The sequence below is a fragment of the Peromyscus leucopus genome, chromosome 12, assembly GCF_004664715.2.
Source record: "Peromyscus leucopus breed LL Stock chromosome 12, UCI_PerLeu_2.1, whole genome shotgun sequence".
NCBI classification, from domain to species: Eukaryota; Metazoa; Chordata; class Mammalia; order Rodentia; family Cricetidae; genus Peromyscus; species Peromyscus leucopus.
The window spans coordinates 38,055,540-38,077,873 of NC_051073.1; the positions used below are offsets into that span (position 1 = coordinate 38,055,540).

The 22,334-nt window shown below is 39.0% G+C and overlaps 1 protein-coding gene across 1 annotated transcript in view; it reads right to left on the reverse strand.

Moving 5' to 3' along the window:
* Gabrr3 (gamma-aminobutyric acid type A receptor subunit rho3) overlaps positions 1–22,334 on the reverse strand; it is a 49,611-nt gene that overhangs the window by 11,418 nt on the left and 15,859 nt on the right. The window contains exons 3-7 of the mRNA XM_028879444.2: positions 18,930–18,997; positions 12,415–12,638; positions 9,116–9,198; positions 8,014–8,154; positions 2,473–2,625 (exon numbers count right to left, since the gene is read on the reverse strand). Coding sequence (XP_028735277.1) covers positions 2,473–2,625; positions 8,014–8,154; positions 9,116–9,198; positions 12,415–12,638; positions 18,930–18,997 — 669 coding nt within the window. The remainder of the gene's footprint in view (positions 1–2,472; positions 2,626–8,013; positions 8,155–9,115; positions 9,199–12,414; positions 12,639–18,929; positions 18,998–22,334) is intronic.

A 22,334-nucleotide genomic window follows, 5' to 3' on the forward strand; every position in this document is an offset into this window, starting at 1 on the left:
TGGTGGACTATGTTTTCTATATAAGACAGGGAATCTACACCTACGAAATCTGAACAGTATGGATACCCAAATGGGAACAATGACAACACCACTTGACTTGCCAACATGGATGGGGGAAATCTCATAAGGGCCCACAGTAGTCAGCAACTGCTGAGAGAAGAAGAATTGGTTCTCCGTAGGGATGAGTTCCCTAAGTGAATATCCAGTATCAAGTGTCAGCCGTAAAAACACATGAGCAACACTAAATGTTCTCATTAGGTTGCATTTATGTATCTATGTGTGTATATATGTAACAATAACAATTAAAGGAAAATGACAATAATAGAGATAATAACAGGAGAAGGAGAGTTTGGAGGCAGAGGAAGGGAAACAGTGGGTACAGGAGTAAAATGTGGCCGATAAGGGATTAAGGATGATCAAAATATATTATATATGCAATGAAAATGTCACAATGAATCCCATTTGCTTGGACAATTAACAAATGCTAATAAAGTGAAAAAAAGTAGCTACATGGATGAAAATTTCCCACATACAGAATGAAATACTATGAAGTCATAAAAGTGAGAGCCCATTGTAGCAAGTGGGTGGACTTGGAGGACACTATGTTAAATGAAGTAAGTCAGAAGACAGGGACAAGTTTGGCATATTCCCTCCATGTAGAAGCTATTTTTAAAGTTATCAGAATGCATAATACTAATTATAAGGGGGTGGAAAGGGTAAGGAGATGAGGAGATAGAGAGATGCTAGTAGTGAGTACCCAGACACAAGCAAAGTGGGTCCTAGTGTTCTCTAACACAGTAAGGACTGTAGGTTATACTAGCTTACTATACAGTTTATGAATAACTAGCAGCTCAAAGGCACCAAACACAAACTTATGAGAAGGAGGTGGAAATGTTGATTACCTAATTTGGTCAATACACATTATAACCATGTTTTGAAATAGCACACTGTACCTTGCAGGAACTGTGCAACACTGCATTTAGAAAGGCAAGAAGACAAAGACGGGACTTGAGGGTGGTAGGAAGCAAAAGCCCAGGAACCCAGCAAAGCCATGGGAAAGCTGCTTTTTGTTGCAGTAAAAGTGGGAGAGGGGCTGCTCTGATATGGATGCTAATTTACATAAATACACAAAATTCTCCTATCTCTCAGGGATAAATCCAGATACAAGGTGGGATTTCAGAGAGGCTTTGAGCATAGACTTTCTGCATTTATTCTTCACTTTGGTCTACTAGCTTTTAGAGCTGCCATTCATTATCACTGTATAAATGCATAGCAGTCAACTTCAGAGATATGATTAGAAGTCATGCTAATATGCATTTAGACTGAATGCCTTTCTCAGTCTCTCTCGAGGGCTGGCATGTGCCCTCAGACTCTGGTTTGGGTCTATGCTTGCCCCTCTTATACTGGGGTCAGGATACAGATGTTCTGATATGAAGGCATAGTCAAAATAATTTAATTACTCATTCAGATCATATTTTTCCTTGAAGATATTCAAGTCTAAAGTGCTTGCATACTTTTATAGGGGAAAGAGGTGAACAAATTATTAACATTAATATTTTATGCTTTCAAATGATCTTTTAAAGCATGCATAAAATTTGTGCACATTAACTTCAAAAACGATCCTTTCTACAATGAATTTTATTATAGTTACAATGATTGTGAAGCACTTACTAAAATCTTCTCTCAAGATAGAGCTTGACAGGTTAAAAAACACAAAATTAGGGGGAACCAGAAATTGTCCTAAACTAGAAAAGAAGGCAAGTGGCATTAACTCCTGGGTCCTCATTAAGTAACATGGCTTCCAAGTGCTTGGCTTGGCACATCCCACTTTGTAAGGACTCAATGACCACCAAGTGGTTTTGAAATGGTTCCCATAAATCAGGGTGTGTAACAGTAGCATCTAACATGCTGGATGGATTATGTAATCATCCTCACACGGTGACTTAATGGGTCAGGCTTTGTGTTTCCCCTGAAATCCTACTGGCATTGAATCTCATTGAGTTTAGTTCTAATTTCTCATCAGCACTCATGCTCTGCCCTGGGATTTATTGAGACACCAAAAGTGCAGTGTGAATTCCTTTAAGGGTTCTTTCTTCTCTGCTGTAGAACATTTGTCTTACAAAGCCAAATAAGCTTGGGTAAGGGATGGGGGTTTCTTTAGTGGTAAAGAAATTTTTTTAACGGAGCTCATTTATTTCTTCATAACCCCACTCTCCTTTCGAACTACCCATCACTCAGCTGCTGACCAGTCAGCAACACTTTCACCCTCAAATGCTCAGTTGCCAAAGAAAGAGCCCAATTACAACTCGTTCTTGGAGCCAGATAAAGACAAATACTCTCACCTGAACACACAGCCCCAGCCTAACTAATCTACCACTATTTTTACTTCTCCATGCAGCATCCTCTTTTATTTGCCTCCTTGCCCATCCTTCTATATTATAATTTTCCAACAAATGGAAAAACTTTATTTACCCAGGGATACTCTTGCAGGAACAGCTCTCCGGTCAATCCAGAATGAAACCCATGAAAGCATCACCATCAACATGGCTGGGAAATAGGTCTGCAGTACAAAGAAGAAAATGTGCCTCCGCAGCACAAAGTTGATGAAAAGCCTGTAGTACCACCCTAGGAGAAAGGAACAGTTACCATCAGGCAGGTTTCTAAGAGATACCACGATTAGCCGCTTGCTGTGCTCTTCAGGGGTCAAACTCTTGGCTATCACAGACTGTGACATACCCACCTGTGTTTCCTCAGCACCAGCCAGTACTGGAGCTTCCATTCTAACACTGTTAGATGGCCTGAACTACAGTCTACTTAATTATGCATCCAAAATTATGCTTAACTCCTATACCTAAGCATGGGGGAGTGTTAGTAGTAATTATATATTGTGTGTGGCCTTTAAAGACCCTTTTGCACACTTACGTTGTTTGCAGTGTTTCTGCAAGAAGCAAAGGCTTCAGTGCCAATTAATGATTGCATGTCAGAATTCATGATCATTTATTAGCTGTAAATGAAGAACATTTTTATCTGTAAGAAAAGATTTGGACCTTAGGTTGGGATCCAGAACACTCACTAAGGGTTCAATCTGCAACAGATTACCAATGGTGATATTTCTTGGAATATTGTTGGAATCACATAAGCTCATGTTGGTGATATTATTTAATCTGATGATAAATGCAATTGTTTTCATTTCCATAGCAAAGTGCACAGAATTCTGTTTTTTGCATTTACTATAAGGACGTTTACAAGGCAGAAGATTTATATTTCCTTAAGAGAAACCAGGGTATATAAAGAAGTTTAAAGCCAAGTTTTCCAACCATCTGTAGAACATCTCTGAGTATTATTCATCATGATGTCTCAGGCTACACTGAATAATCACAAAAATAATTTATAAATAAAGATAGTATTCCAGTATAGTTACTCCTACAGATGTGTAAAGGGATTGGGTCCAGGAACCCTTGGACACTGATTTCTATAGAAATGCTCATTTAAAATCCTTTAGAAGTATTTGAATATACCCCATTTATACCTGACCATGTATTTTAAACAATCTCTTTTATTTGTAGTGCGTAATACAATGTAAATGCAATGTAAATAGCTGTTATATTGCATCAGTTAGGGAGTTCTGACAACACATAGCTGTGTTCATGCTCAGTACAAATATGTTCACCAATATTTTCAACTCACAATTGGCTGTGTCCATAGATGTGAGAGCAATGGATACAGAGGGTTGATTGTATGTGGCTTTCTGCTTATTACTGAGTTCTTGAAATAAATTTAGGTGACTATTCTTTTAATAGACTATCATTATTGTTATTTTCTATTATTATTTATTTTTATTTTGCAATGTTAAGGATTAAACCCAGAGCCTCAGAAATATGAGTTAAGTATATATCACTAAACTACATCTCTCTTTATTTAACTTTTTTTCTAGAGAATTATTATCTGAGATGTGATTGGTGGGGCTGGTGCAAGGGATTAACCAGGAAGGAAGAATGCTGCTCCACCCTGCGGATCAGGAAGGGAAGACCAGGACTGGGTGGACAGTAGGCCAGCAGGGCTCCCTTACCCATTGCAACAGGTCATGCTGCCTTGTACGAAGGCTGGATCATCACTCCAGGTAGTGTAACAGAGAGTCTGATTTCATCTTTAATATTAAAGTACTGAGAGTTCCCAGGCTCCATTCCTACGTCTCTTTCTACCCCATAAATAACAAACTAAAAAACAAAAACAAATACTAATAATATTAAACTCTGCAAACACAAAAATAGAACAAACCCTCTTTTGGCACCTGGGAAAACTTCAAGCCATCAGTGTCTACTTCACCAAAAGGAACACCCTAGACCTTAGCTCTACCCAAACCACCATAAAACTCCAAGCCAGTTGCTCCTTCCTGTGTTCTCAGCTATTTTCAGACCGGCTAGGCAGCCTGGATTGCTCTTCCTAGGAAGCTCATAATGTGAGTCACAAACTCTCCATACCTTTATGTGTGTGGCATCATCCTTTTTAATGTGAACTCCATTTTAGGCATGTGTATGGGAGGGAATCTCCCATTGCCTCCGTCAGTAGAAAGAAGCAGAACTAAAGACTGTGAGAAAAGGGCTGGCAGTAATTGAGGTGCCATCCAAAGATAGCATTAAAGGCTTCTTCTATACCTATAAATTGTCACCTTTAATCACTTTCTGACACTAAGACCCCAGATTGTATTAAAAGCATCACAATGAAATGGTGATGGTGAGAGTTTCTAACTAATATTGCTCAAGCAGCACTGCCCATACAGTTAGTTAAATGTGCCAGTTAATCTACAAAATCCCAGGAGGTAGAGAGTATTGTAAGGCACCATCTTAAAGCTAAAGCATTTGAGGGTTAGATTAATCAGCTCTGCCAAGGCTGTCCTGGTGGTAAGTGATGGACTAGAGTGTGAACTTAGGCAGCTGCCCTTGTACTTTAGTTTGATAACAGATAATTTTCCAGTGCATTCCAAACAAGTAGGAGTCATTCCTTTATTAATTCAAGGTATTTCCTTTGTGAGTTCAAGGTGAGTTAGAAGAGCACGGGAATGGATGAGGGACAGAGAAACCCTCTCCTACTTGTTGGTGTTACTGGGTGGCCATGGGTTTGTGTAGAGGCAATGGGAGTGGTGAAAGCATTGTAAGAAAAGTAAGACTCTGTGGTTCAGCTACAAATGGAAAGTAAGTTTCTACACCTCCCTCCAATTCCAGCTTTTACCCTGGGAGCCAGATGCATGATTTATTTTATTTATTTATTTTCCTTGTATAGTAATTCGAGGATGGTGGTTATAGTTGGTAGTTGTGATGATGAGAGTAAAGAAAAACATTTACAGTCATTTTGATAAAGCTAAAATGTTTAAATGGGAGGGCACCACACTTAAAATTCATGGATAACATGAGGCGGAGCTGCTACCTACTCATGAACTGAGATCAGTTTCTAAGGTCATCTTTCTGAAGCTTGGGAACTAGTTAAACCTGGGTGCGACTATTAACTTGATATTTGAACACAGCTTTCAAAATGCTGTGTTCTTGCATTTTTCTACTCTTAGAACCCATTTTATTCCTTCTTGTTAAAAATGTGCATGTTTTAACAAAATTAGAACTGAAATAAAATTGAAACTCTTCCCAATCTCTATTCACTTCTTAGAATTTTAAAACAGACGGGCACATAAAAACATACCCACATGTGTATAAATTATTTCCCCAGTAACAAATATGAGCTTTTGTTAAACATTCTTCTATTAGTTACTTTTAAAATTAAAACAAACTACATCATGCTGTACAAAACTGGACATCTGAAATTAATTTGATCTTAGTCCATTTTTCATAGAAACTAACGTTCTATTTCTTAAAAGTATAATCAAACTGGAAAGCTAAGCCTTCATAGTTCGTTTAAAAAACATGTAAAAGCATCTTTGTGAACAGATTTTCAGTGATGTTTTGTCTGATTTTTGACAGACTCAAAAACATGGAGAGAAGAGGATAAAAATTACCTAGTGTTGATCCTGCCCGGGTGATAAATGGTAGAGTGAATGGAATGATTTAGAGGTAGAGTTAGAAATTGGAAGACTTACCCTCTACTTTTACTTCAAATTTGGTTGAATTTCTACCAAATATATTCCTGGATATTTAAGCTTCAAAATCCTGTGTTTCCTATGTATCACATTATGATAACATTTAAAAGACAGATTATAGACATAATTTATCATGTATCAAAGTTATTTTAACACAGAAATAATAAAGAAAAATTAAAACTCATATATATCATTGTCTACCATGTACATTCATTTATTTAAATACTAATTAAATTGAACTGAGGACTAAAAATATTGAATTCCTGACATCATATATGAAAAAGGAGCAAAAGAAGCAAAAAACTGGCCGGGCGGTGGTGGCGCACGCCTTTAGTCCCAGCACTCGGGAGGTAGAGGCAGGCGGATCTCTGTGAGTTCGAGGCCAACCTGGACTACCAAGTGAGTCCCAGGAAAGGTGCAAAGCTACACAGAGAAACCCTGTCTTGAAAAACCAAAAAAAAAAAAAAAAAAAAAAAAAAGAAGCAAAAAACTGAATCATGACAGTTTGTCTGCTTGAAGTGTGTTTAGTATTCCAAGGGCTCTTTGAACTTTTGAAATTCTTTTTGGATTATCCACCACGTATTTATTTATTCAACAATTTGATTCTGAGACTCTCCTATGTGCCAGGGATATATAAGTGATCAAGGAACACAAATGTGTTATTTGCATATCAGAAAATGCAAGGAACATGATTAAAATTAATAGCATCATTTACTGAATGTCAAAGAACACAAGCAAACAGTGAAATGCAAGCAAGTGAAAACAGACATTTCTCCCTGATCCGAACAGCTAGAGACACATTGGTCCCTGGGTTGCAATTAGCCTCTTTGAGATTTAAATTTTGGTTGTACTCTTAAGACACAGACTTTTACATAGATAACTCAGTATCTGCTCCTCAAGCTCCAAGGCTGAGCAAGTGGGAAGGATTCTAGCCAGGGAAACTCCAACCTGGAAGGCCAGCTGCAACCACACCTTGTAGCCAGAACCCAGCTCCTTGAACCGAAAATGATATTTTATCTGCCTAGAATGACACAGAGTACTTGTCACTAGCCTGATGGTGGATAATGGCTGTGGGGGTGGGGTGTTGTGGAAGAGGTTAGAAAGAGGCTGCTCCTAACTTTAGCTAACAGCCAGATCAGTTTTTAAAACTCCTGGGATAAATGCTACCAAACCAGAAATCTATAAGTCATGGTGAAGAGTATATACTGTACTTATGATTTTAAACAGATTTTTCTCTTTAGGGCAACAGTGCACCTTGTTAACTCAATTGTATCAGTTGATTTTTTACTGAGCATCTACCATATGTCTAGGATCTGGGAAGAAATGGTTCGCAAGGCAGATAGAGTTCCTGACCTCTTTCCAAAGAGAGACTTAGACAATAGACAATGAGGCATCTGCTTCAGTTGGAAGTACATGCTGTGAAGACAGGAAATAGTGATGAAAGAGGCCTAGTTTCAAAGGGTTAAGTAGGATATCACCATTTGGGAAGATATTTCACAGAGCGATGACTAAAGCAGGCAATTGGTCATGAGATAGTGGGACAGGGGCAGAGCAAAGTCACCATAGGAGAAATGAGATGAGAGTGTCTGAGAACAAGTGAGGGGAAAGTCGAGGACAATATGATAGAGGAGCAGGGGTTGGTGGGAGGTCAGAGCAGCACACAGGGTGTAGATCATTGAGAAGCTTGCCTTGGTTCTAAGTGTGATGGGAAAACACTCAAGGGTTTTGATCTAGAAAGGGTTTTGAGCAGTGATTTCCATGTTGCAAAGATTGTTCTCTAAGTTCCACTAAGCATAGAGTGAGGGGCCAAGAACGGAATCGAGGCATCTTGTTGGAAGGGTTTGCACAAGCGCGAGAGAAAGATGTTTCCATCACAGGCAGTAGGTGCCCAGTAGTGCCCACGGAACTGTCTGCGTACAGCGCCGTACCTGTGCTGCTGTAGAAGGCCAATCCACTGGATGCGCTGAACTCCTCAATGAAGAACTGAGAAAGGGCGATGTGCTCCTCCGTGTTCAAGGACTTGTTGCCGTGTTTCCAGTAGAGCATTAGGTCCTCTTCATTGTAGGCATCTACAGTAATACAGACAGTTCCTGTCTTAGAAGTTAGGTGAGGTCTGTAGCCATGTTTAAGCAGTTCTGAACCCCCAGTCTCTGGTTCAATGGCATCCAGGTGCTATGTATCCAAAGATATTTTCCAAGGGACCTAACAAACCAGCACTTCCAAAAGGAAACAAAGCCAAACACCAGCCCCGCATCCATCTCTAAAATTCAGAGACTGAAGATGGTCAGGATGGAAGTGTTTCTCCCTCTGTGATGCTTATAATTCTCCAATGTACCTATCTGAATGCATTCTCATATGAAATTAAGCCAGGCCTCCCTCAGGGTAAGGCCAGAGCACTGCCTCACACAGCCGAGTCCATACCTTAAAATTTCTTTAATGTACCTCTGTTGGATGAAATTCTTAAATGAGTCTTATGATATTTTCTTGGGTTATAAAATGCTTGTAATAGATGTGTACAAAGGAACAGATGTGTAGGTGGTATCCATCAATTTCAGTCAACGTTTAAGCTGTCTTATCAAAAATAAATATTGAGTAACAGTAATTGATAGGGAGCTGGAACAGAGACCCCTTAACGGAGTCGGTGCTCAAAGCTGGGTTCCTGTGGACTTCTAATAGAGGATTGGGGCTTGTCCAGATTTAGGATTCCAGGACCTTTCACATGTGAAAAATCGGTGCTAATGTCAGGAAGCTGCCTTTTTATTGCTATTGTGAAAAACACAGAATATTTATTTACCAAAGCATTTTCCCTTGAATCTTCTCATTTGAAAGACAATCTGTCATCATCATCATTAGAAAAAAGAGAGGTGGTGTAACACTGAAAAGCAACACAATATAACTGGAAAATACAGTAAGATGGAAAAATATGGTACGATGCTTAAATGATTGCTAAACACATGCTTATTTCCCTGTGAGTGTGTGAGCGTGTTCTGACAATGATGCGGGCTTGTTTTACCAGGCAGAAAGACTTACAGCTTTCCAGCTCCAGAGAACAGTTCTGAGTGTCCAGAGGAAACCTGCTGAAGTCCATAAAGCACATGGCCGAAACGGTTATCCTGTGACGGAGTAAGAAAGAGAACTGCGATCATTTCTCCATATGGCCCAACTAGCATGCAGCAATGAAGCATCTCATTGGTTGCTTGCTTTGTGTGCCTTTCAAGGATAATGAAAAGCAGGCCTGCCTGTCTTCCGTCCAAATAACAAGAAAGCAAACCCAGAAATCTAGGGATTGCTCAAGACAGATATTGATGAGTGAATTCTTACACTTGCTCCTGATTTCACCATTTCCTGCTAAGCTCCTTCTGCATTTTCTGGCGCTGATTTTTTTTTTTTTAGAAAAATACTTCAAAGTCAGATGCTTTCTGTGGATTTAAACATGTTCTGTTCTCTAGAAGATGCAAAATTTAGTAGTCTGCAGTAAAAAAGAGTTGGGGTGGTGACAATACAAATCTATAGGTAAAGGTTTCCTTTACAAAGCACTAGGAAATTTTCCTTCTGGTACTGAGGCAAAGCCGGGAGCATGTTCAGCAATAGATCTACATGCATAACACACAATCCAGGAATTATTAAGGCAAAGGCTTGCATATTGATGAGGCTTATTTTTTTCTTAAAATTTCATATTCTCCTGGCTTCTCCTGGCTTCAGGCAGAAGCTGCCATCCTATGATCGTGCGTCAAAGTGAGAGCCGTGGTAGCCACAAGAGCAGATGAGAGGTTCCTAAAAGGCCTCGAGCAAGTCTGCAAAAACAAAGGCAACAGATGCTCCTGCCTGGTGCCCGAGTTACTCAGAAGAGTAGAATCATTTTGTCTTCTGTGACCTGAATTTTATTGTCAGTAGTCAAAGCATCAGTAACAGATGCTCTTCTGTGCAGAACACATACTTAGTCTGGTGTGTTCCTAGTTCATTAAAGGAAGTATTTCCTGAGCTTTTTATACCACTTGCTTCATAGTGTACATGCAGAAAGGAATGGCTGAAGAGGATTTTGGCTAGGTGGCTTCAGAACCCAACCTGGTACCAGGAGACCTGGATCTGTGCCTGGACTGGTTCTTTTGTTGGATTGAAGAGCTGTGTTCATGGCAGTTTTGAGTCCTCTTGAGTATGGGTATCTTTAAGAATGCCTCCAGAGTTAAGCTTCCTCAGAAAGACTCAAAGAACTCAGCTCATGGGTACAACTGAGTGAGAAACACTGCACTTTATACAATGAGGATTAAAACAACCAGAGAAGGAGAAGAAGGCCGAAATCAGGAGAGATCACAACATGTTTCAGTTGTCCTTCCTGGAAAGCGGGACATCATTCTGCCAGTAGTGATATTTATGGCACCATGCACAGAGCACTGGTGACCAGGAAAGGTCACGAAGGCCTTGGTGAGGAAAATGTTAACTGACAGTTGACCAGCCAGATGAGTGATCTTAGTTTCATCCTCTCCAGAGGTGAGAATAATATGGAACCAGGAACATATGATAAACACCATGAGCATATACTCTCTGTTATGGCTTATGGACTCCAGATGAACAGAAATGCTCTTCTCAGGCAAGATAGTCCAAGAGATTAAAGGTGACTTCACCATTATCTGCCTGGCAAGGGCCAAACAGACTTTAGAATGTGCAAGGTAAATAAGATCCACAGAGTTTATTTATTACTGTTCAGCCTCTCACCAAAGTAACTTTAAAACAATTGGCTCTTTGGTATGATTCTGTTTTTGATTCTCAGTGACTTTTGACACTAGTGTTTATGAGTCTGATAAAAAACAGTACTGGAGTAGAGTATGGCTGGAGAGATGGCTCAGTAGTTAAGAGCACTGACTGATCTTCCAGAGGACCAGGGTTCAACTTCTAGCATCCATGTGGCAGCTAACAACACAAGATCTGATGTTCACACACAGACATACATGCAGGCAAAACACCAATGAACATTAAAAAAAATTAAAGAAAACAGTACTGCTCACTAATTGCCTTTATAGCTTTTTATAAATGACTGATGATAGCTACTCTGTGAATGATATTTCTAATGAAAAAATAATTTCTCATTGCTGCTAAAACAGCTAATCACAACATAAATGTATTTTTTTCACAGTTCTGCAGGCCAGAGGTCTGATTAGAATCACTGATTAGAATTAGTCCAGAATTACTCTTGTAAGACTTCTCAGGGGAACATCTACTCACACTGGTTGATACCACCTGTCCATGGCTTGGGATCTCATTGCCAATTCTTCTTTTGTGTTTATGTGATTTCCTTTCCTTTTTCTATTATAAAGATTCTTATGCTGCATCTAAAGCCCATACAGATACTACAGGACCATTTTCCTAAGTTGAGCTCATTAATTTAGAGCTGGGTGTGGTGGCATACACCTTTAATACCAGTACTCAGGAGTCAGAGTCAGGCAGATCTCTGTGTTTGAGGCCAGTTTGTTCTACAAGGAAAGGTCCGGGACAGCCAGGGCTACACATAGAAACCCTATCTTTACAAACAAACAACAAATAATTAACTTAATCACATTTGCAAGTATCCTCCCCCACATATAGAACAACTCACACAGTTTGCAAGGATAAAGACCTCAGTTTTTAAAACATACTATAGACCCTGTCTCAGATTTCTAGACCATTAAAAATGCTAAATAGCTTGGGCATTCCCCCCCCTCCTTTTTAAAGAATTTCTATTATAAGCCATTCCATATGCACAGAACTCATTTGGCTAAAATAAAATATGGATCATTAAAGATGAAAAGCCTATAACAACAGCACAGTGCTGGAATACATGTTTTAACTAAAACAAACAAAAAGGCGAGTGAGAAAATTTATGTTAACTTGTATTGCGATTATGACTTCATATGACAAATGAAGGGGCTCACTGAAGAAAGTATTTTGCTAATTCGAGGTTCTAAACTACCTGGTGCAGTACAGGAATAGGAGGGAGTTGGTTAATAGATATGGGTTCTAAGCCCATTGTTTAGACATACCTAAACCTACCTAAACAATTGTGTTTCAGGATTTTTAAGGATTTCCAGAATTTTTAAGGATTTCCAGAATTCAGCTCCACTCTATTTGTCCAAACAACATGTGACCAGGGTGGGAATATAAAGAATAGAAAGAAATTCTCTAAAGTTCTGGGTAACAGAAGTGGGGAAAATAATCTACACAATCTGATTGTGCCCAACCTTCAGTGTCCTGAACCAGACAGCAGGGCTCTTAGTTTAGTGTGAAGAGAGACTCAGCAAGTTTGGTTTTGATGGCCATGGTCCAAGGAAGCCAAAGGCCACAGGCGGCTCTCATACCTGAGGCTGAAGAGAACGTTTCCGTCTGGGTGTACTCGAAGCATGATGTTCTCTACTGTCGTGTCATGGATGAAGGATCTTTTAGAATGGACAAAGAAGATATCAGGCACCCAAATCTTTTGAATCAGTCTGTGATCAAAGGTCATGCTCTTGTTTGTAGTGCTAGGAAAGGCGAGCCTCTCATCCTTCCAATAGTGCCTGAGATAAAAAGTCATTGTAAAGTCCTGGGCACAGAGAAAAGGACCAGTGAGAACCAGTGCTCAGATCACCACTTCAGCATTATGACTTCACCAATGGTCACAGTGTTCATGGTTGTAAGTTATTGTTTGTATTGTAGTTTCAGATAGATGTAGGATGAGGCTAACCCTCACTTTTCCTCATACCTCTCCTCTACTCCCATCTCCAACTTCTTCCCATTCCCTTCATTCCCTGCTTCCTGATTCCTTTCTTTTCCTTCTACTTCCTACTTCTTTTTAATCATGGTCCTACTATTGAAATACAGTCCATATTTTAACTCAGGATCTGTTGCCTTGGCCTCCTGAGGGCTAGAACTATAGCATATGCCACCATAGTTAAGAAAAATCTATGCAAGTATTCACCTCTAAATTTGTTTTTATGTTCATCAGTTTGTATTTCTTTTAAAATGGATCTCCCACTAGATACTACAGTCGCACAAGAATTGCGTGAACACAGTATTTATTAGTGGAAAGCAAGTCGTTGGAGGTTCAAGGCTACATTTGATGCTTGGAAGATAGAAAGGATACTGTGAAGTGATGCTTTCCACAAGAATCACTTCTGAGGCTTGTTGAGATGCACACTCACTAGAAGCAGTTGCCAGTGTTCCCAGTTCAGAGAACAGGGCTCATTCTGAATTGGCATTGTGTACACTAGCTGTAATGCCAGGCTTTGCTGACTCTCCATGGGAGGCCATACCTTTTCAGAGGAAGGGATGGGGGGAAGGCTTGGGGGAAGCAGGAGGAGGGAGGAGGCTGATCTGTGGTTAGTATGTGGAATGAATAAAAAATTAATTAAAAAAAAGAATATGGCAACAAGGGGTAGAAACCTATGTTAGCATCCAGTTTCGCACAGTTCAAGGCGCTGAACTGATATCATGCATGCCAGCAGTAAGAATATAATAATGAGGAGTAAAAACCTATACTAATATTATAGTAAAAAAAAAACAGACAAACTTTAAAGAATTTGAATTTTATATAGCATTCAGAAGTTACAGTTAATATTTTGGTTGGTTGAAAAGAAATTCCTATCATCCGAGTCATTGGGTCAGGATATAAATAATGTGTTTTACTTTTCTTGACTATGTTTCACTTTTCACAATTGCTTACTTGTCTTTCTCAACCCAAATCCAACTTTTCTTAAACTGATGGTGTGTAACATGACTTTCGTATTCATTGTACAAACAAGATAAGTCTCAATTGTTTGCCCAGCTACAACCTAGGTTCCAAAAATGTCCACTCTGAATTAACTGTGACCCTTAGCTGTGGGTGGCTGTGGATTAGAGTGAGGGTCAGAAAACAAACTGTTTCTTCAACAGCGTGACACTACTTCCCAGGGATTTGTGTGGATTAGTGTATGGATTGGTTTAAATGGCACATACTTGGAATGATATGCTCAGTCTGCTCCAGAGGTCATTGGTCAAACACTGAACATATGAAGTTAGATAGCTGATACCGGTGCCTGCCTTTGACACATCAGTATTACCACTAGCCAATATTATCATGAGTACCAAGTGTAGATGAATTTATAAACAGTCTTATTAAATAAGAAACACAGAGCCAAATACAGGAGTGACAGTCGTAGAGATCAGAGAAATAGGAATAGTCACCAAATAACCTTAGCTCACCACGCTGCCATAGCTTCCCAAGAGAACCAGCTTCTTCCTGTCTAACTTGAGCCTTTATTGCCTTGCTGTTCTGTCTTCTCATTGGCTCTTAGACCAGCTACTTCACTTCGTTGTCACTGACTGTCTGTACAGACCTCCAGGTCTCTATGGTTGGTACTGAGATTAAAGGCGTGCGCTACCACCACCTGACTTTTGTTTATGGCTGGCCATTATGTCCTCTGATCTCCAGACAAACTTTATTTATTAACATACAAATAAAAATATCACCACAACCAAGCTGAAGTTTGCTGAGTGGAGAGTGAGACAGAATTTAAAGGGAATTCCGAGTGAGGCAAAAAGGATGAGATGATAATATATAGAACATTTCAAAAAGCTAACCTTTAGCATGAAGTGAAGTACAATGGGAAGAGGTCACTCATATTTGTAAAGTGTTTTCTAGTTGGGCAGGATGAAACCAGCCCATGTTTATCTGAGACTGAGCAGCAAAGTAAGCCTAATTTAGGGAAAAGGACAATACCCAGTTTGGGGGTCTGTAGAGAAGAGGGGGTTGTTAGGCACAGGCTAGTTCATTGAATGACTTAATTATTATTTAAATACCATTTCAGAATTCCAATAGACAACAAGAAGTATGAATAAGAGCTGCCTTTGGGTCAGGAAGTGTGGGGATATTCTAGATCAGGCCATTGTTTTAGGGAGGTCCAGGGCACTATCATTTGGGCAAGTGCTGGAAAATAAACAACGTTTAACTTGAGGCCTTTGTGAACTGAATAGATATTGGAGAAGAAAATTTTAAGACCAGATTGAGATATGGGTAACAAATGGGTCATAGAAGATTTTGTTTAGATATATCTGGAATTTTCACACCTCCTCAAGCTTTCATTCAGTTAGGAGGAAGAATCACTATAGAGGATATATGATTAAATAAACAGCTGGAAAAGCTGTATGACTCAAGAACGTACATTCTTTAGTTCCCTTAAGAGAGTCTCGCTTTGCTCCCTTTCTCTCTTCCTCTCTCACTCTTTATCCTTAATTGTGGTATTGGCAGGTTTAGTCATATGTAGAATCTAAATTCAAAGTTATTTCTACAAAACAAGTATACATAGTACAGAGTACATGTCAAAAAGTTTTACTTAATATAATGAAGTATATTAAGTAAACATTAATATATTAATATTATATATAATATATAATTTATATAGATTATATAGATTAATATATATAGAATCCATTGTATATAATAACAAATTTTTTTTTCAGCTAGAAGCAAAATTTAGAATGAAAATTTTTTTTCCCTATTCATGGAGGAAGTACTCCCTGATTTTATTGAAGGCAAGTATCACACATGTGAACGATTCACATGTGGACTCTCAAATAGTCAATCTCATCCTGGTTGTGAGTAGAATGTTGGTTGCTAGAATCTGAGAGGAGCAGGGAGGTGGGAATAGGCAGATAAACTGGAGCTAAGTTACAGCAGGACAGGAAGTCCCAGTGTGATATTATATAGGAAGTCCTGGTGTTGTATTACACAGAAGAATGACCACAGGTATGTGTATTTCATCATCAGTGTGCTGTGTATTTCAAAAAGCAAGCAGACATTTGAGTAGTTTTTTACAAAAAAAGTGAGGAGATAGCCATGTTTTGATGGGAATACTGTGAATTTTATATATGCCTACCTCATAAACCACACAACTTTGGCATTTCAATTTACAACACTTTTAACACCCCCTCACAAAAGTCCAGGCTATGATGTTTAATGCAGAAAAAAAGGATGATTACAGTTACAATCTCAGATAATGCTAAGGACCAGCTGTGTAACTTCAATGAAAAGGGAGACCAAATCTAGAGAGAGACAGAGCCTGGGGCCTAGGGCCAACAGGAGGGCACAGGATCCAACTAAAGGCACTCAAAGTTAAATCAATACAGGGGGCACTAAGATAGAAAGTACACCAAAAGACCCATAAACTGCATTTTACTTGGTGCTGGGTACCTGCAAAGAGTGTTATTTACCTGTGCACATAATTGAAACAAAGGGAACCCATGTTAAGAGGGCAGAAGAGACAACAAAATGGGGTGTGGGGGGGGGGAGGGGGCAACTCTTCTAGCATGGCTCCAGGGACAAACCTGACGCTTCATGGCATTGAAGACAAGGTGCTTCATGGGATTGAAGACAAGACAAACACACAAAGCAGAAATCTGGGATTGTGTGGTCCGGGCTCTCTGCTGGAGAAGCCTGTGTACCTAGGACCCTCAGCTTGTTTATTATGCAGACTTTGAAACGGACAGCAGCGTTGTTGCATACAGCTGAGCAAGGAAGCTGGTTATTACGGACAGCTGGACAAGCAGGCAGGGTTTATAGTATACAGCTGGACCTAGGGGTCAGGTTTAGCTAATTCCTGAAGGAGCGGTCTCTGTAGGGGAGCAGTCTTCAGGCTGTAAGTGTTGGGGGATGGGTGAAGCTATGCTGGACTTTTCCTGCACATAATGCCTAAATTTCACAGGTGGACCAGAAGAGAAGGCTTTGCCATCCCTCCATGGGTCTGAGGCTCTGGGCTCCTATCAATAGCATACAGTTACTCTGCATTTTCCTCACTCAGGACTTCTTCTGTTCTCTGGCAGCCATTAGGTGAAGGCGAGGCAAGGACCACTGAAAATGTATCTTAGAAAGGCGCTATATCTGGCATGCAAACACAAAGGAAAGGTCTCATCAAAACCCAGACCACATAAAATGAACATAAAATAAAGAGGTAAAAAAATCCACCTGGAGATGAGGCATTCAAGTACGAAAGCTGGGCCAGCATCAGCTCTTGCTACAGTAAAATACCCGCCATGCTGAAAATCACTTAAATGAAAAATGATTCGGAAAGTTACCTAGACAAAGAGAGTCCTTATACACCAAACATAGGGAAAATGGAATGGAAAAAGTATGGTCGAGTTAAACACAAAACACAAAAGTGACTAAAAATGATGAAATCAGGTTAAAGAAGGGAAAAAGCACAAAAAGCAGGGAGAGTGGGGTGGAGGACTGGGGAAGGCTGAAAGGGAGACGGATAGTACAAGGTCATTTTCAATTATTTTCTTTTTGAATTCACTTCTACCTGAGAATATTTACTTTATTATTTAATAGACATTCTATTAATAGACACTCTATTCATCCTGATACTTTACTTTCTCTTGTTTTGAAGCTTTTAAATGCGTATTCTCGTGAAGTTTTTCAAAAGTGGCTTTTTGATATTTTTTAATTTATTTTTCATAATCTGTAGGTTCTTTATATCAGAGTTCAGAGCTTACAAGTCCAGGTGAATGGATAGTAACCACTTTACTGGAAACACAAAATTTGAGAGTAAACATTTTTTAAATAAATCTTTTTGGTGTTTGAGCCGTAACATGTGTAGTTATGTCTGTAGACAAAAGTTTTGAATTTATTTGTATCCAACAATTTAGTCTTTCTTATTTTTTCTTCCCAATATGCATATGTATATAAAATTATTATATATCCACTTTCATATATAACTATAAATGAAATAGTGATTTTAAAAGTAAAAAAATGTTCTATGAAATATACATTGGAACACAAAACACCAAGCTCGTCTATATTTCTATAACATACAGTGGTGATAGTGTGTCCCCCAATATTGTTCACCCTAATAAACTTATCTGGGGTCAGAGAACAGAACAGCCACTAGATAGACATAGAGGCCAGAAAATGGTGGCACACACACCTTTAATCCTAGCATTCCAGAGGCAGAGATCCATTCGGATCTCTGTGAGTTCAAAGCCACACTGGAAACAGCTAGGCATGGTGACACACGCCTTTAATCTCAGGACTTGAAATCTCATGTCTTGCTTGGGAAAGACACATGCCTTTAATTCCAGGGAGTGATGGCAGGAAGCAGAAAGGTATATAAGGCGTGAGGACCAGGAACTAGAGGCTTTTATGATTTTAAGCTTTTAGGCTTTCAGCAGCAGTTCAGCTGAGATCCATTTGGATGAGGACTCAGAGGCTTCCAGTCTGAGAAAACAGGATCAGCTGAGAAGTTGGCAAGGTGAGGTTGGATGTGGCTTCTTCTGTTTCTCTGATCTTTCAGCGTTTACTCCAATACCTGGCTCCAGGTTTGTTTTTATTAATAAGAACTTTTAAGATTCGTGCTACAACATGCCATGAGATAACCAAAATTTTCTAAATTCAATGTGCTGATTATGAATCTTAAAATGCCCCTGTCTTCTGATATTGGTTATTTAGAGACAAACAGATTAATATCAACAGAAACACCTGGAAATAAAGCTCAGCATAGCAGTCTATCATCTTATGAACAAGGCCCTGGGGCTGAGATTTCATAGTTCACAAACTGTGTGGTTGTTTTTCTTGTGCACTTATTTTCAAACTGTGACAGACAGCAAATTTACCATGATATTCTGCAGGAAGCCATGCACGAGAAATCATGAGGCAGAAAAAGGGGAGGAAAGAATCTGAGTGTTGTCAGGGGGAGAAAGAAGTGAATGGAAGAGAGAAAAGCAACCACAACCCTACTGTGATGCAAAATAGGAAAGACTAATAACAGAAATGCCTGAAATGGCTTATTCAAAAACCAATGGTATCAAGACTATTATTTTATTCTTTTGAGAAAAAAGCTCAGTACCCTATGGGAAAACTCACCATGTTGACCTCTGAAATGCTGTCGATGCTTTCAACCTGGACATCTATACCTACTGGCACTGGGGAACCTTCCGAAAGAAAAATGAAAAATTTACTGAGAAATGCATTATAATCATTTTGGACATCTTCCAAAACCAAGAAAGACCATTGTTCAACAATTGAAGGTGATTTATTTTTTCCAATATCTTTATTCATCATTTCCCCTATTTTCTATTGAATCATTTATCATACCCTCAAATGTAATAACTAAGGCACATGCACGAATAAATGCTACTCCAATCATGATTGCTCACTTGCATGGAAAATCCTAAAGATTTCCTTGTACAATATATTCTAGAACTGGTGTTTTCAGTTTTTTTATTCCATGTTTTGGTTGGTAGGGATATAAAAAGTAACAATATTTTGGAAACATATGTAAAAACATGTCAGATCATGCATTTCATATAATAATGGCAGTTCAGTGAGTTTTATAGAGTCCTTGGCTTTGGAAATGTCATATCCACTTCTCTCCCCCACTGCCAGCTCTTTTCATTCATGAAGCAGTTGGTGGTCTAGATTCCCGAATGCTATACCAATGCTTCAGACTCAGACATGTTTCCTTGTAGATCAGCATCCTCGGAGGGCACTGGGGAAGAAGAACTAGAGACTTGTTCGATGAAACACACTCAGATGGAAACAGAAGCACTCTCAGACTGTGGATTTCAAACTCAATGGCAGCTGGGGCTCCTGGAATGGGGTAAATGGCAACTTGTGGCATTTTCTAGTTCCACTAAGAAGGGATTTCATATCTCTCTCTCTCTCTCTCTCTCTCTCTCTCTCTCTCTCTCTCTCTCTCTCTCTGTATATTTAAGGGGATTGCTGTTAAATAACTTTATCATTTAGTTTTGGGTATAAAATTTGATCTGATGGATGTTGACACAATCCATATGTTTACATATAATCTCTGAATGCATTTTCTTACTGTAATAACTCATTCTCATTAATCGTATTGCCTTGTTGAGTTAAAAAGAACTTTCAACTATGAACCAACAAAGATTAATCCTGCACAGCTGAGTCCCAGCTGCTTAATCAAGATGTTGGGATTTAGATGAATCTATCCTGAGAAGCTTCCATACTTGGCTAAAGAATGACTGAGTGTGTTGTATGTGACACACATATGAACACAATTCAGCAGCCTTCTAGATGCATAATGCAGTATAAAACAAGCTAACTCCTTTGATACTCTTCTGGGACATCATTAATTCTCAATGTTGCTTTATCAACAACACATTCCCCTTTGGTTTATTATCATTTGCTACTTAGAAGAGTCTCTGCTAGCCAGGTACTTGGCCTGTCACTCAAATATCTTCCTGTCTTACCCTGTATGAATGCCTTACTTGTGTCCTAACGACCATCTTCTTAGCATATGGGATCAGTTAACTTGTATGACATTCATCCTATAAATAGCATTGCTTACTGCAGATTCTAATTCCACATGAACTTGGGAACAGCTTAGCATTATTCCTTTGCAGGGCTCAGCATTGGTGATTTTTGCATTTGCCCTTTTTCTTGAATTAATAATCAAAATAAAAATTCATGAAAACATCCATACCTCTACTTGGCAATTCATGGTGAATAAATCTTCCTATTAATCCTAATACTGTGAGGTAATGAGATTTTGAAAGGTCTTGAAGAGGTGGCAGAATGTGCTGGATAAGGCATGAGCATGGCTTCATCACAGTTATATATTATGGAGCAAGAAATACCTCCAAAGTTTGGTTTCTATTGGAAGAAACATTGGAGTAAATTCTACACAGAGATAGTCAAAGAGTTCTACTGCAAGCCATAAATACAGTACAGTTTATAGACTTAAGAGACTTAATTGGACCTTAATAAATTATTACTTGCTCAGTTAAGCAAAAATGCAGCCTGCCTTTTAGAATTGTGGGGCACTATTCTTAATTAAACACTTAAACAGATAGTTTATCACTTAAACACTCAAACATATCATATAGGACACACACACACACACACACACACACACACACACACACACCTGTAGTGATTTCCCATCACTCATTTTCTGAAGAAGCCAGAGAACAGCTTGGATTTAGGATTTTTTAAGGACAATTGGCCATTTGAGTCCATGGGTTTTATATCTGTGGATTCATTCAACTTCAGTTAAGATATTTACATCTGTCTGTGAACTGAACATGTACTTTTTCCTCACCATTATTTTCCAAACAAGTCTTACTAACAACAATTTATACAGAATTTACATTGTACTGGGCATTAGATGTAATCTAGAGACAACTGAAAGATCATGGAAGAACTAATATGGGACATAGGCAAATGCTGCACCATTTCATATAAAGGACTGGAACACCTGCACAAGTTGGTGTATTTTTAGGTAATGGTGGCAGGCCAGGAAATAATGCTTTAAGATATGAAGAGAGGAGTGCATGTCCTCATTGTTGGTGGCTGTTTCTGAAATCCTGGGGACACTGTTACAAAGCTAGCTTTCAGTGGTATATTCGATAGAATAAACCATATATAGCAATGTAATCTCCAGGCCATTGTTACAGTGAAGGAAATGCACAGCTTGGTCATTTGAAATGAGTTCCTGTTGTCTTCTATTTCCTCTCTCTTCCATTCTGATTTATACTATGATATGGAGATGAGCTCTTCAGACTCCACAGACAGTGTGGGCCTGTGGATGCTGCCGGCCTCATGTCTATCTCTTTTGAACTCTATGTCAAGGTCACCCAACTCTTGAGTATGAGAACCTGTGCTCTGGCACTTGGGGGCTGAGTGAAGGGAATGTAAAGGCAAGATTGAGAGTTATGGAATATTGGTACTAAACCAAACCTCCAAACACCATTCTTGTGCTATCAGATAAAGAACAGAGTATTAGAGAAAGTGACAGTTAAGCAGTCAAGCACAGGTGTTAAAATGTCAACACATATAGCCATATAAAACCAAAGTAGGCTAGAGTTCCATGTGTCTCCTTAATCTTCATATTTCTGTTTGCTAATCTCTAAAAAGAACAGTATGGGGCCCGCCTTGTAGGGCTGTTACGAGAATACATAAAGGAATGCATACCACATCCTGGCCTTAACCCCATCCAAATGTTCTCCTACCTAACAATTACTCTCTGTTGGGTGAACAATGGAATTAACATCATAAATGATAATACCTTTATAAGAATTTTGCTCAAGTTTATATCAAGTAAAAGTTAACCCTTTTGACTATTAACTTCCAAGGATCACTAACTAGGTAGTAACACACATCTATAAACCTTTAATGTATTTATTGGGATATTTTTATGCAGGTAGACTAGTTAGGGCTAAGTGGAAATTATGTATGCATTTCTATAGTGTCTTTATAATACATTACACAATGTGTCATCTCATATCTTTACAGGCA